We start from the raw sequence: 14,126 nt of genomic DNA, 5'->3' as shown, positions 1-14,126 counted from the left end.
CCTTTTAATCAAGCTTTCTAGGAAAACATGCTATGTTGAAGAGAGTATTCCCACATAATCATTCATTGGGATGAGCTCAATTGATTTGTCACTTAATATAGGTAATGGATTGAGATGTAGGATCTAGAGAGTTGTTTGGTATGTTGTTATTTATCATATTTGGTGCTAATATAATTTTTGTGTCTATAGAACTATATTGCATCTTCCCCAAATGATTAGTAAGGTTATGTGCTTTGAGGTCTTTCTTTCTATCAATGTCTGGGTTCTTGTTTCTCTTAATTCCTTTGGTTATGTTTTTATCTTAATTGTATTTTGACCTCGGATTGTGAGATTCTTCTCGTTTTGTTGCAATTCAATCCGTTTTAATGAATTGAATTTATGTGGCACCAAACCCAATCTAAATCGTATGCAATGCAATCATATGATTAGAAAGAAAAAAAAAAAGAACAAAAGAAAAAAAAAAGTGTTTTGTGGTATTCTTATTTGTATGAAAATATAAAATCGTTATATTAAAAAAGAAGTGTAACCCAAAGATTGAGGATTCAAACACCCGATTATGGTGTGTGTGAGTCAAGGTTCCACCTTTCAGCCTGCCGCTCCGTTGTTAGCACTTTCTTCTCTCTCAGCGCTTCCTCGGAGGTTCTTCTTCAACATTTTCCTTCTTTTCGGTTCTACTACAACATGTAAATACTCACAGAGTGGCATTCTTTTATAGGTACGCAGTGCTTGGAGCTGGTTTTGCTGGGCTTTCGGTTACTTGGCATCTCTTGAAGGTACGGTTCTGTGGGCTCTGTTTTTCAACACTTTGCTTTGGCTGCATACATTGTTTTCTTCTTCAAACCTTCTTTCTGGTTGTTGGATTGTGGTTTTTGTGTATGAATTGGCAATTGGAATTTGTTCTACTCACTGGAGTTCATTCGATGGATTTCTTACATTTTTACGTGTTTGGTGACTGTCTCTTATGATTTGTGATTGCACGAGGATATATACATTTATGAAATATATTCCTTCAATTCTGTCAGCCATCCATTCAATGTCGTATTGAACCTTCGTAGCCCTTCAATTCTTATTCGCCTTAGGGTGGAGGGCATTTTGTCTCTAAGGTTCTATCCATAAGCATTGAGCCAAAAACCTAAAAATGGGGTCTCACATAATCATAAATTTAGTTAACTGGACATATTTCTGAGAGTTTACTACTTCATGGAATGCTTCAAGCTTGTACCAAATGATCGATCTTTCTTCTGCTGGCATTCTTTGGGTTTTATCAAAGCTAGAGTTGATATGAATTGTAGGGTAAAATGAATGATTCTTCACATATCTCCATAACGTTATGATATTGTTAGCTATGCATGACTCGCTTTTGTTTCACCCAAAGTCTCGTGCCTGTAGAGATGTTATCCATCAGTTATATATCCTTGTTCTTCTTATCTAGTCAACGTAGGTTCTCAACACTTATTACTTAATATTTCATCTTATTATGTTTATTGCAGCTGTGTCCTAAGGATGTACCTTTACATATTGACATCTATGACGGAGTTGGCATTGGTGGAGGGGCATCTGGAGTCGCTGGAGGGCTTCTTCACCCTTATTCTCCTAAAGGTTCCAACAACCTTGTTAGTTACTTTACCTCCATTGTGAAAATTGGCCCTTGGATGTGGCTAACCCCTTGTAATTATGTCAGTTAAACTTCTTTGGGAAGGTGCCGAGTGTTGGGCTGAGTGCTTAAAACTTTTGAGCGTTGCAGAATCAGCAGTTCACCCCAAAGAGTTGGATAGTGAGAGGGATGAATGTCAGAATATGAATGAATTCATTGTTCTAAGACGGTCTGTTACTTCATTTCTTTCAGCTTCGGAGATATATACATATACTTATCTTTTCGTCTAGATATTCCCATCACTTAAAGATCTATTTAATTATCATTTTTCTGGTGATAGCAGCAGATGATGCATTGCATGCTAATGGTTTATTTTATTTACTTTAGGGGCATCTTGAGGCCTGCAATCAGCTTGAAGAATTTGATGGTGTTAAAAGAAGTATATTTCATCTCCTTGCCTCTATTGTTCATTACTCTAATTAGAACGTCTTAACAGTGGTTGATAGTGTTACTTCATTTATGTAACTAGAATGCTCAGAACAGCCTCGATAGCTGCATGATAGAAACAATTGATGAGGATGCTGCCCGAAATCTCGTTCCTAAGCTTAATGTTCCTCTAAATACAGCTTTTTATATGCCTCAAGCTGTAAATATCAATTCTCAACGTTATCTTGAGGTCACAACTTCAAAGCCAATTGATACTTGAATTTTGCTTCCATTTATTATATGATCTCAAAACAAATCTTTGATCTTTTTTTCTTCCCAATCTTGTGGCTAGGCACTATTTATAGCATGTGAAAATCTGACCAGGGAAACATCCACCTCAGGTTTCAGTCATAAGGAGTTGTATTTGAAGAAGAAATCTATTAATGAACTGCGTGAACTAGAAGGCAAGTGAAATTTCTCGAGCCAAAGCTTCTCTTGGAATTGAACTATTTCTTATGTGATAAAACTTTCTGGAAAACTTGCAGGGACATACGATGCTGTGATTGTTTGTCTAGGTGCCAAAATGGTCATGCTTCCTGAACTTACTGGAAAACTTCCTTTGAGAACTTGCAGAGGTGTAGTTGCTCATTTTCAGCTACAGAATGATATCAGGTATAATTATTTGATTTTGAAATTCCAAGAAACACATTGATACTTTTTTTGTTTGTCTGATATCTGGTATAATACTATAGTTCCAGCAATGCATACCCAGAGCTTGGGCCTTCTATATTGTCAGATGCATGGCTAGCCATACAAGGTCCTAGAAGTTTATGTATGGGTTCAACATGGGAATGGAAATCAACAAATTCATCACCTGAAGTTTCAGAAGAGGAAAGTTCAAGAGCGCTTGCCGAACTTTTACCAAAGGTGTCTGCCATTTATCCCTCAATAAAGGAGTGGAGTTTCATAAAAGCAAGGGCTGGTCTTAGGGCAATGCCACCACTCACACCTCATGGATCTCTTCCACTTATGGGTTGTATAGATGAGATCGTAAGACACAACAGCTCTTGCAAGTACTGGTTATTTGGAGGGCTTGGTTCAAGAGGATTATTGTACCATGGTTGGCTTGGGAAATTAACAGCGCAGGCTGTGCTTTCATGTAATGAAGAACTAATTCCATCTGAATTAACCTCTTGGAAGAAAATAATTAGTTAATTCATTCTCTGTCCCCATTTATTCTCGCCCTCTTTCTTCAGATGCTACTAGATCCTGTCTGATTCGGAAGGACCATTATTCAAAAATCTTTTTTCGAGAGCTTAGTCTTAGAGCCATTAATATCACAGATAGGTTGCAATGGTGGATGCCCTATAATCATATTTCTCTCTCGTAGTCATGATGCACCTTGTATGAATATGGTGCTAAATATCTAGGTCATTTATTCGACTTATAGATTGCAACAGCCAATGCCCTGTAATCATCTTTCCCCCTTAAGGTGCACCATGTGTGAATCTAGTGCTGAATATCTAGGTCATCTATTTTTGCATCTCGTTTTTTGGCAAGGTCTCCTGTGGGATTTTGGTCTTCTGCTTTTAATTATTTTATGGAGAGGGTTAAATTTACTACTTACTTTTGGTGCAAATCATAAGAGCTTTTTGTTCATTTTAGTCTTCCTTATCTAATCTTTAATTGGAGAACTCTATTGTAATTCACTAATAGGTGTTTGCAGTTTCGTTTCCTTTTGAAATTGTTTCTTCATTTAAAAAAACACACACACACAACATCTTCAGTAGCCTATTTTTCACCAGTTTTTATAGGGTCTTTCCTCTACTAACTTCTTCCTAATTAGGAATCAGTTCAAATGGTAACAAACTCTCTTTAACAAATCCCTGAAAAGACCGTCACTTGTTTCATACCGAAGCATCCAAAGCAGCTAGAAAAAAGCGTGAACAAAATCTCTCTTAACAAATGAAGTGAGTAGTCGACCTAGCCAAATAAAAATTATATAAAATTTACATGGCAAAGTTCATTTGCTAATGAGCAGAGTCTACAAAATTCATTCCTGCGATTCACCCCATGAAATCCAATTGCAAGAAGGTAACTCTTCTACCTAGAAAGTACTTGTTGGTTGTTAGCACTGAATAGAGATGGGAATAATTCATGTACAAAATTCTTATCCTGAGAACTCCGCCGCAAGCAAATTATATATCTTGATTCATTGTCCACATATAAACCTGGCCCCCACTCGTGGCTGCTGCTAATATTCCAACATCATAAGGGTGCGCATCAAACCTGCACGGTATTGCCGATATGTTGGGGCTCTGCAAAACGAACACTCTCTTCCGATGTGCCCGTGAAATAACATCTACTGCTCTCTTCATATTTCCAATGAAAATGTACGAGTCATCCCAACCCCATATTGCTCTGCTTCCAAATAGATGGATGTCGTTAAATCTTCTAATAGAGGAAAAAAAATTGAAGCCTACTTATCATGAAAAAAGGGAGAATAAAACAGCAATTAAAGGACAACATGCATAATATCACTAAAAAACAAGATCGCTTATATTTCAGCCCAAGAACCACACTCAAGTCCCTTATTGTAGGGTTTGCTAATAATTGAAGATACCATTATTTCGTGCGTCAGTGTGTAACTAGGGATGCAGAATGGCATCTGAAAATCCAATTACAGAAACTTTATGCAGTAAATTATTCATATGTTGACAACATCATATGGAAAATTGAAGAAAATTACCATTCATATATAAGAACACGGGGGTCAAACATTTGCAAATTTAACATAATAAGAAAATAAGACGCTTAATAAAAGAAATTAGTGAGATGTTTTCATTCTTTTGGCACAAGATTCAAATATTGATATCAACATACGAGAAAACGAGTCATTCATTTCCTCAAGAAAGAAAAGTCATTCATATATAAATTTAAAATATCTCAATGAGTAGAGCTAAGATGAATCGCACCAAGTAAATTTCAGATGGAAATGAAAAGGGAAAAAATTAAAGGGAAGTGATAAGGACGGGTACAAAACTTACCTGAAAGAAGAAATCCACCTGCCTGTCTGATTATCATGCGGTATCAGCGAAAAATCTTTGAAATTAACTCCACCAGATATACCAACATTGTCGTCAAAACTATACGAAATGAAACATATTAATCCCACAACTTTCAAATAATACTATTAAGCCATGAAATCCTACCTACAACAACATCCGCCTAAATTCAGTGCTTTGCGGTGGGGTGGGGTGGAGGACATGGGATCATGAACAATTCATCATTCTTCTGACGTAACAATAAAAGAGCCTTAGTTTAAATTGAATGCATGAAGTGCAATTTCAAAATAGTTTTTTGGTAAAAGAAACATTTCATCAATAAATGAAATCAGGGGAGAACCCACACGAAGTGCAATTTCAAAATAGTTAAGCGCACAACATTTAGAAAATTTTAAGTCGTTGCCATAAGCAATCATTTTTGTTCCGATGTAGCAATAACAGAGCCATCGTTTGAAATTACTGCTTGAACTGTAAATTCAAAAAAAAAAAAAAGATAAGAAACTGTAATTTCAAAATAGCTGTGAGGCATTTAAAAATTTCCACTGCCTAGGACACATTATTGAACCTGAGCTATAGGATATGATTGATTTATTCTCTCTTTTACCCTCTTTGCTGATTCTGTTACTACAGTTTCCCTATCAAAAAGTTTCAAAAGATGACCAATTTACCTAGTAGTTGCAAGAAAGCGACCAGAGGGTGAGAAGTAAGCAGAATGAATCGCCCTTTTGTGACTGATCGTCATCAAGGTTTCGAGCTTTTCAGCATTAACGCTTCTCAAATCCCAAATACAGGCAGTTCCATCACTAGAACTAGTAGCCATGATGTTGCAATTTTCTACATTAAAATCGATGGAATTGATCCTATCTTCATGCAACGTCCATTCCATTGGGCAGTTTCCAGTCCTTTTATCCCATATTCTCAACCCTCCACGACCCTCAGCAAAATATAAGCAGTTTGCATCATTTGATTGTTGAGAGAGAGAGTATATAGTATCTTCATTATGATACACAAGATCAAACATCTCTCTCTCTGCATCCATCAATCGTATAAATCCATCATAGCAACTGGTATAAACCTGAAATCATGACACAAGAATCATAATTAGCAGATCCAAAACTAATTGCATAATACACAAGATTCATAGCGGTGCAATGTTCAGAATTTAGTTCCTAAACCATAAAAAATATGTTGACTAAGAAAATGACGAGCCGCTGTAAACCTCCTTGCAAAATCTTCCACGTCAACCATCCAAACTTACCAACAGATGATTTCTCCTTGATTAAAAACTGCATTTTCGATCACTCATGCACATTCCAAAACTATTATCTTCTTTGGTCAAATAGCTGGTTCATAACCGACCACTGAGAAATGCCATTAAATACAAAAGGCAAGAAAACAACTCAAGAAGCAATTCTACAATTAACTGGAACTATATTGATACATGAAGACTACTTCCTCCTATGCCTAACTGAACGTTTTCCATCACAAGAGAAACTTAAGATCGCATGCCAAAAAGTAAAATAATGGAATTTTACGATAAAACCTATTGAAAACCATACTAACTTTTCTCACACAGAATGAATTGTTGTCCGCATGAACCTGGAACTTTTTCATGCTAACAACAGATCACAAAAAATAACAGATATTTCAAAAGATCAAATGCAGAAAAGCATTCTTAATTTTTAAAATCTTCCTAGAATCTCCAGGATGAATGGTACCTTCGACAATGCATGTCGTTGAATTGAAATCCCAGAAATGGGACCCGAATGAGGGTGATATAAATAAACTCCATTTCCTTCCTCTGCCTCGTGATCAGCATTCCAAAACCCAACATCCCCAAACTTGTTACCTACAACAATCATTCTAGAATCACGACAAGGGAAAAACCTCACTGCCATTATTCTCCCAGGCACAACCCGAGCTATGTTGTCGGCATTCAGAACCAAAGACGCAGGCTTTAAGCAACTTCCATCATTCTTATGTTTGTGATCTTTAATGTCACAGGTAAGTTCTTCAGTCTCTCTCTTAACTAAATTCGAATAATTATCAATAGGCCCCATCTTCAAACAACTCCCATCTCCCCCTCCTTCAGTCTTAATCTCATTTGAATCCTTAACATCATCTTTCACTGACCTACACAACAGAGATTTATTCGAAATACCCAAAATTGATTCAATCAAAGACCGATGAGACTCCCTCTCACTACAAACTTCAATCATTTCAAGAGGGCCTAAAACGGGAGGCGAAGGCTTGGACTTGGTATCTGACTTCCGAATCTTAGTAGCCGGCTCAGTAGGATCATCTACGACCTTTTTGGCATCGGGGGGAATTCCTCTAGCGCGCAAAGAGCGCCGTAAAACCATTGGAGTCTCATTTTTAGGTTTGGTTTTCGGATAAACCTTTTCCGATTTGGTTTCGACTCTGGAAGGGGAATAACAAAGGGATCACAAACAAAACAGAATAAAACGAAGTAGGATAAAGAGATTAGCACAGAGAGTGAGCGAACGAGATAGAGAAAGAAAGATACCTTTGACGCTTGGAGGCAGCGGAGAGTTCAGAGGCTTTGGATTGAAGCTTGAGGGCGGCCATCATTTCATCGTTGCGGCGAATGTTCTCGAGCCTCTGGCGCTCGTATTCAGTGAGAGCTTGAGCAGCCATGGGAAATGGCTAAAGGATTTTAGGGCAGAAGCAGAAGCAGAATTTGGAATTTGGAAGGGATTATTGTATTTATATACAGTTCGCGTTGGCGGGAAAAACACACTACGGCGGGACTTCAGTGACTACGTTGTCTATTTAATCGCCACGTCACTCTCATACTCTGTGGTTAAAATATTTTTGTTCGTGGAATAATTTCAACCACATATCTCTAGTTATTTTAAATGTCAATTATGCTCGATTTGGTTTCTTGAATAATAATTTTAGTTTTTTTTTTTTTTATAAATATTAGAATAAATATCAATTTATACCTCTAAACTTTAGAGTTATATCAATTTAAACCTTAAATTTTTATAAATGTATCAATTTAAATCATAAACTTTCGTAATTGTATCAATTTAAACCCTCAATTATGTTTTATTTTGATACACTTATAAAAATTTGGTATTTAACTTGATATATTCATAAAAAATCAGGATTTAAATTGATACAACTTCCATTTAAATTGTACCAACTCTTAAAGTTCAGATTTTAATCGATACAATTATAAAATTTTAGAATTTAAATTAATATAACTTCCAAAATTTAGGAATATAAATTGATATTTGCCCTAAATATCATGACATAAGTTTGGTCATAAATTGTATTTTCTTAGTCCATTTAATTTTCATTCATCAAATGTTAGGGTAAGAGATTCAACTTAAATGTAACTAGAAATGGTTGTAAATGGCAACTAAAAGAAGTTTGTTGAGTGTTGTATTTATTTATTGATTAATCTTTTTTTATACATTGTATTTTACATTATCTTTTACTTTTACCAAATTTTGGTATCTAAATTTTCATAAACATTTTCACATATTCACTATATTGTGAATGAATTAATGAAAACAAAAGGTGAATGTAATATTAATAAAAAATTATTAAAAAATACAAAATGTTGGATTCTTTTTTATGTACTTTTTAACATCGATATCTTATTTATAGTTTGCCAACATTTTTATATAATCCATATTTATATAATCAAGACCTCAACATTTCTGTTGATACTGACCATGTAAACTACTATTTAAATAAATTTAAATATGATGATTTCTTTTTTAAAAGAAAATTATGGTTTTTTTTTTCATAATTTATATATGTTTTAAAAAATGATAAAAGTATTGGGATGGTAGTATTTTTTTTTTTTTTTTGTTTTGACTCATTTGGAGAGTAGAAAATTAGACCACTTTCGTATATATTTTGATTTTTTTGACTTTTTTTAATATAGATATTTTCTTATGCCAGAGATTAGACAATGTTTAAATTTCTTAGGTTACAAGTATATTTTATCCAAATTAGTCACTAATGCATGATAAATACGTTTGATCACATGTGAAACGAACATTCAATTATTTGACTTTTTAGTTGAGAATATATACCCTATTTGTGTATCCGACAATCGATATTTACGATAGAAATTTATCTAAACAGAAAAGATAATAATGTAGAAGTGGATCATCGATTACATAAGTATAACTATATAATATATTCCTTTTATCATTCCATAAATTTCAAATCTTCCACATTATTTTTTTTCCCATGTTTTAGATCATCAATCTAGATTACATTTTCTCCCACAATGCCTAGAGAAAAAGAATTGCAAGTACAAAAGAAAGAAGAGAAGAATAAGAATAACTCATTTTACCACCCATAAATTTTGTTACTCTATTTTCCTTTAAATTATTCCTTCTTCATTTTTGTTGAAAGTCAGCCAGCTGTGTTGCCCTCTCTATTGCAGATTAAACAGTGTAGTGTTGTTGGATAGTCTCAATGTCCAATCCCTTCAACTTCACTACTGACTCCACATGACCCTTTAGAGTGTGAAGTTCCCTCAACCTGCAACATTCAACATTCAACCACTTAATAGATTTTCAAAGTGCTTTGTTATCAATATAGATTGGTTTTTGAAGTTACCTAGCAACTTCAGCCCTTTTCTTGGCTTGCTCTGCAATCTCTGAAAGCTCCTCATAATTGCTTTTTTCATGAAATAAGGTTTCTGGTGGTTGTAGACCGTGCATTGTACGTTGCGCTATTGCCCATTGTGCCTCTCTTTCGCCTTTTCCGTAATCCTTCTTAGTCGTGAACGCCGTCTAAATGGTCGAGAATATCCATAAGTACAAAAACCGCTACAAGTTAAATGACATTACAGATGTTTGAACACAGACCTTATTCTCAAGCATGTTGTCCCAAGCCTTGCCACTAAGACCGTAACGAATACCGAATTTGAGAACATCAAGTGGGAAGTAAGTAACAATACTGAATACCCAGATGGCTCCTGCCCATCCCCAACCAATACCTTTAATCCTTGCAAAGTCCCATTCAGAATATACAGCAATTAAAGTGGCAACCTGAAAGTGAGGTAACAGAATTCAGAATCAGGAGAATTATGCAATTTTTGGAAAAGGTTTGAAAAACAAGAAGAAAATTGTATGTGTTCTTTCTTACCAACTGTGCAACAATGAAGGCAATAACTAACAAGAAACCAGGGCATTCAACAAAAGACCAACTTCTTGACCTGGTGACAAAGATGAGAGCTTGACTAATGATGCTCACTTGAAGATAGAGAGCAGAATTCATCTCAGCAAGATCTTTGAGTGGCTTTACACCAAATGTGTTCTGCATACAATGTTGACATGTTAATATACATTACTAATGTCATATTTGCATTCAATGAAGGGATGATGATTGTCTTTGTACCGTGAAGAATTCGGTTTTGTTGGCGAGCCAAAAGAAAAATACGGTCATGAGGGCCATGTATGTTCCAAGGACAACACCAGTTGCAAAAATTTCTTTGAGTTTCCATGAGTCTGGCACAGGTGATGGCTTGACCCTATCCTTTGAAATGGTCATGATGGTTCCATCGTTTAGGATGGCAATGATTAAGACCATAAAAGGTGAGAAATCGAACTTCCAGATGAGGGCAACAAGCATGAATCCCAACACAATACGAATTGTGATGGAAACAGCATAGATAGTATAGTTCTTCATTCTCTGAAAGATGGCCCTACTGGTCAATACAGCACTCACAATCACACTTAGCCCTGGCTCTGTCAAGACAATGTCTGAAGCACTTCTTGCTGCATCGGTTGCATCGGCCACAGCAATACCGATGTCGGCTCTCTTGAGAGCAGGAGCATCGTTGACACCATCTCCTGTCATTCCACAAATATGATTCCTCTCCTGAAGTTTCTTGACAATCTCGTATTTGTGTTCTGCAACAAATGAATAGTTTAGTTGAGGATGACCAGTGGTTTCATTAATCTCATTGTAGTTAAAAGTATAATGTGATTACCAGGGAAGACTCCTGCAAATCCATCAGCCTTCTCAATGAGTTCATCGATAGGAATGGAAGCAATTGACTCATCTTTGCATTGGCCAAGCAAAGACGACGATGGATACATGTTGGTGCCCATGCCGAGCCTTCGACCAGTTTCTTTTCCTATTGCAAGTTGGTCACCAGTGATCATTTTAACATTGACACCAAGTTCAAGAGCTCGGCGAATGGTTTCTGCACTGTCATGCCTTGGAGGATCAAATAGGGGCAATAGGCCAACAAATTCCCATGGTTCTCCAGCGCTCTCTTTGCTTTTATCTTTGACAGTCTATAAATGAAAGGAAACAAGGATCAAGACTAATAAGAAAGTTCTTTCTTTCTATGAATTAATGAAACTGTTTTGTAGATATATTCACACATATTCACCTGTCGACCAACTGCCAATGAACGAAGACCGCGGTTAGCATAGTTATCAATAATGTCATGAGCTTTATTTCTTATTTCTCCTTTAAGCTCACAAAGGTCAATTATCTAATAACATCAAAGTGACGAAGTTAGGCATCTAAAACAATTGTGATTAAACCAAGTGATATTGGCTACCAGAAAACAACACTACCTGTTCAGGAGCACCCTTGCTGCTTCTGTGCCAATTACCATCTCTGTCAATGTAGGTAATGGCAGTACGTTTGTCGACAGGATTGAAAGGCAAGAAATGTACCTCAGTTATTCCTCCTCTTGCCTTTGAAATCCAAAGGTAAAGTATGAAGAATTCAGTACACCATAAAAGGTACAGTAAAAGGAAGCCATGAACATAAAAAGAGAGTTGAGTATTAAACCTCTTTAGGGTCGCCCAACATTCCAACAATGCAGGCATCAATGGCATCTTGATTTTCAACTCTGGAAGCTCTGGCAGCAAACAACATAACAGTGTCTTTGTCCATGTCTGGCACGAACACCTACAGTCATAAAACACACCATGATGAGCCATGATCAAAGCTAATGAGCAAAACTTCTTTTCAGTAGGTTGCAAATTGTGTGAGCTTCACCTCAATCAAGGACTTGTCTACTGTGAGCTTGTTGAGGGTGAGAGTTCCAGTCTTGTCACTGCACAGAACATCCATCCCAGCCATCTCTTCAATTGCTGTCATCCTCTTGGTAATGGCACCTTGCTGCGAAAGGCGATGCGATCCGATGGCCATTGTTACTGACAGAACTGTTGGCATTGCAATGGGAATACCTCCAATGAGAAGCACCAACAAGTTGTCAATTCCCTCTCTGTATGCCCTGTGCTGGATTGGATACATTACCAAGATCTCAATGATCATTCCCACAGCAATCGAGCATATACAGAAGTTTCCGATGGCTGTCAACACCTGATCGATCATAAACCAATGTTAGAACCACGAATCTTGCTATGGATGCTAAGTTAACCTGGTTATGCAGGAACTGAAGAAGTTTTCTTTTACCTTTTGGAAATGACCAACTTGGTTGGTGCTGTCCACAAGGTGAGCTGCCTTTCCAAAGAAAGTATGCACACCAGTGGCAATAACAACGGCCTCAATCTCACCTTGCTTGCAGGTGGAGCCAGAGAACACTTCATCCCCAGGATATTTGGTGACAGGCAAAGATTCACCTGTAAGAGCAGATTGATCAATCTTAAGAGGATCGCCTTCTAAGAGACGTGCATCGGCCGGGATAATATCTCCCAATTTGACACTAATCACATCTCCCGGAACCAGAATTGCTGCCTCCTCTTCTTTCCACTTTCCATCTCTTAAAACCTACACAATTCCAAAAACAACATCCTCAACAATAGCAAAAAAGTTCATATTTAGTGTTAAATCAGTACTAAAAAGTTTACGTTGATGGGTTATCGTTAATTCAATCTCTTATTCAACTTTGGCCCAACAAGTCGATTTCGGGGACATCCAAGAGTATGAATGCAATATCTCTTATTTTGATACTATATTAAATCACCAAGAACTCGAAAGGAAATGGAAATACCTTAGTTTTGGGGGCAAGACCAGCCATGAGGGCCGCAGCTGCATTTCCAGCATTGTTCTCTTCAATGAAACTGATGGTAGAGTTAATGATCAACAAGACAACGATACCAACAAAATCTTGCCAATCTGGTGGTTTCCCCTGCCATTTTAGAACAAAAATCAAATGAAAAGCAAGTTATTGTGTGTGAAAGTGAAAGAATGGCAGAAGAATATATTGATTAATTTACCCCTCCATTGGCCAAAACAATGGCCATGATTGCTGCAGATTCCATGACCCATGAGAGAGGGTTCCACATAAACCCCAAAAACTTCAAAAGTTTGCTTTCTTTTTTCTCTTCAAGCTTGTTAGGGCCAAAAATTTGGAGTCTTTTTTCTCCTTCTGCCGTAGTTAACCCTTCTTTTGTACATTTTAGTTGCTCAAAAACTTCTTCAATAGGAATTCTTTCCTACAAAAAACCAAAAGAAAAGAAACCCCAGATTAAAAAAAAGATTCAAACCAATGATATGTTGAAAAAAACAGAGAAAAGAAGAAGAAAAATGATGTTTTTACTAGATCAACGTTCTCATTCTTGACATCTTCTAATGAAATATCACCCATAGCTGACAACAACCAAAATGAAGAAGGAAATCTCCAAAAACACTTAAAAAAATAATTCTTCCTTGTTTCTCTCCTTAGTCCCTTCCCCTTATTCCCATTGTTAAAGAGTCATATTTAAAACCCAAGGGAGAGGGAGAGGTTAAAAAAGGAAGAACAAAACAGGTAAATATGATGCAGATAGAGATGGCAACATCTAGGACAAGAAAAGCAAGCTTCTTTTTATAGGAAAATGATGGAGAGTGGGTTATTTTATCAAATCCCATGATAGGCCGTGGTAATTACAATCAATTTTCTTTTCTGTTCTTTTCTTTTTTTTCTTTAAAATCCTTTTTTGAAAAAATTACAACTTACAAGGAAAGTTTGTTATTACTCTGTGGTTTACCACACTCTACGCCTTATTCTAGTACCATGTTAACAAAATGTTTTTTTCCCTAATGTATATATATATTTTTGTGTTTTGTTTTAATATCTA

General features: G+C 36.3%; 3 protein-coding genes across 3 annotated transcripts; 1 reads left to right on the top strand and 2 right to left on the bottom strand.

Annotated features, from left to right (window-relative positions):
- Positions 1-485: 485 nt before the first annotated feature.
- LOC120071512 (FAD-dependent oxidoreductase family protein) lies at positions 486-3,239 on the top strand. The gene is made up of 9 exons (XM_039023835.2): positions 486-639; positions 716-773; positions 1,491-1,599; positions 1,682-1,823; positions 1,982-2,033; positions 2,124-2,270; positions 2,373-2,484; positions 2,566-2,692; positions 2,773-3,239. The coding sequence occupies exons 1-9, from the start codon at positions 557-559 to the stop codon at positions 3,233-3,235; spliced, it is 1,293 nt and encodes a 430-aa protein (XP_038879763.1). The 5' UTR covers positions 486-556; the 3' UTR covers positions 3,236-3,239.
- Positions 3,240-3,991: 752 nt separating this feature from the next.
- DRS1 (DROUGHT SENSITIVE 1) lies at positions 3,992-7,852 on the bottom strand. The gene is made up of 5 exons (XM_039022447.2): positions 7,613-7,852; positions 6,804-7,506; positions 5,754-6,160; positions 5,068-5,166; positions 3,992-4,441 (listed from the first exon to the last, which is right to left on the bottom strand). Exons 1-5 carry the CDS (start codon positions 7,741-7,743, stop codon positions 4,219-4,221), a joined length of 1,563 nt encoding a protein of 520 aa, XP_038878375.1. The 5' UTR covers positions 7,744-7,852; the 3' UTR covers positions 3,992-4,218.
- A 1,389-nt stretch (positions 7,853-9,241) lies between these two features.
- Positions 9,242-13,842, bottom strand: LOC120070756 (ATPase 8, plasma membrane-type). Its single transcript, XM_039022632.2, has 14 exons — positions 13,607-13,842; positions 13,284-13,502; positions 13,058-13,195; positions 12,520-12,834; positions 12,100-12,426; positions 11,890-12,009; positions 11,670-11,792; positions 11,480-11,584; positions 11,072-11,381; positions 10,477-10,991; positions 10,225-10,395; positions 9,945-10,127; positions 9,694-9,869; positions 9,242-9,615 (listed from the first exon to the last, which is right to left on the bottom strand). Exons 1-14 carry the CDS (start codon positions 13,652-13,654, stop codon positions 9,519-9,521), a joined length of 2,847 nt encoding a protein of 948 aa, XP_038878560.1. The 5' UTR covers positions 13,655-13,842; the 3' UTR covers positions 9,242-9,518.
- Positions 13,843-14,126: the final 284 nt, after the last annotated feature.

Source organism: Benincasa hispida, chromosome 2 (genome assembly GCF_027475165.1).
Source record: "Benincasa hispida cultivar pf3 chromosome 2, pf3_genome.v1.1, whole genome shotgun sequence".
NCBI classification, from domain to species: Eukaryota; Viridiplantae; Streptophyta; class Magnoliopsida; order Cucurbitales; family Cucurbitaceae; genus Benincasa; species Benincasa hispida.
This window is presented reverse-complemented; position numbering and strand designations above follow the sequence as displayed.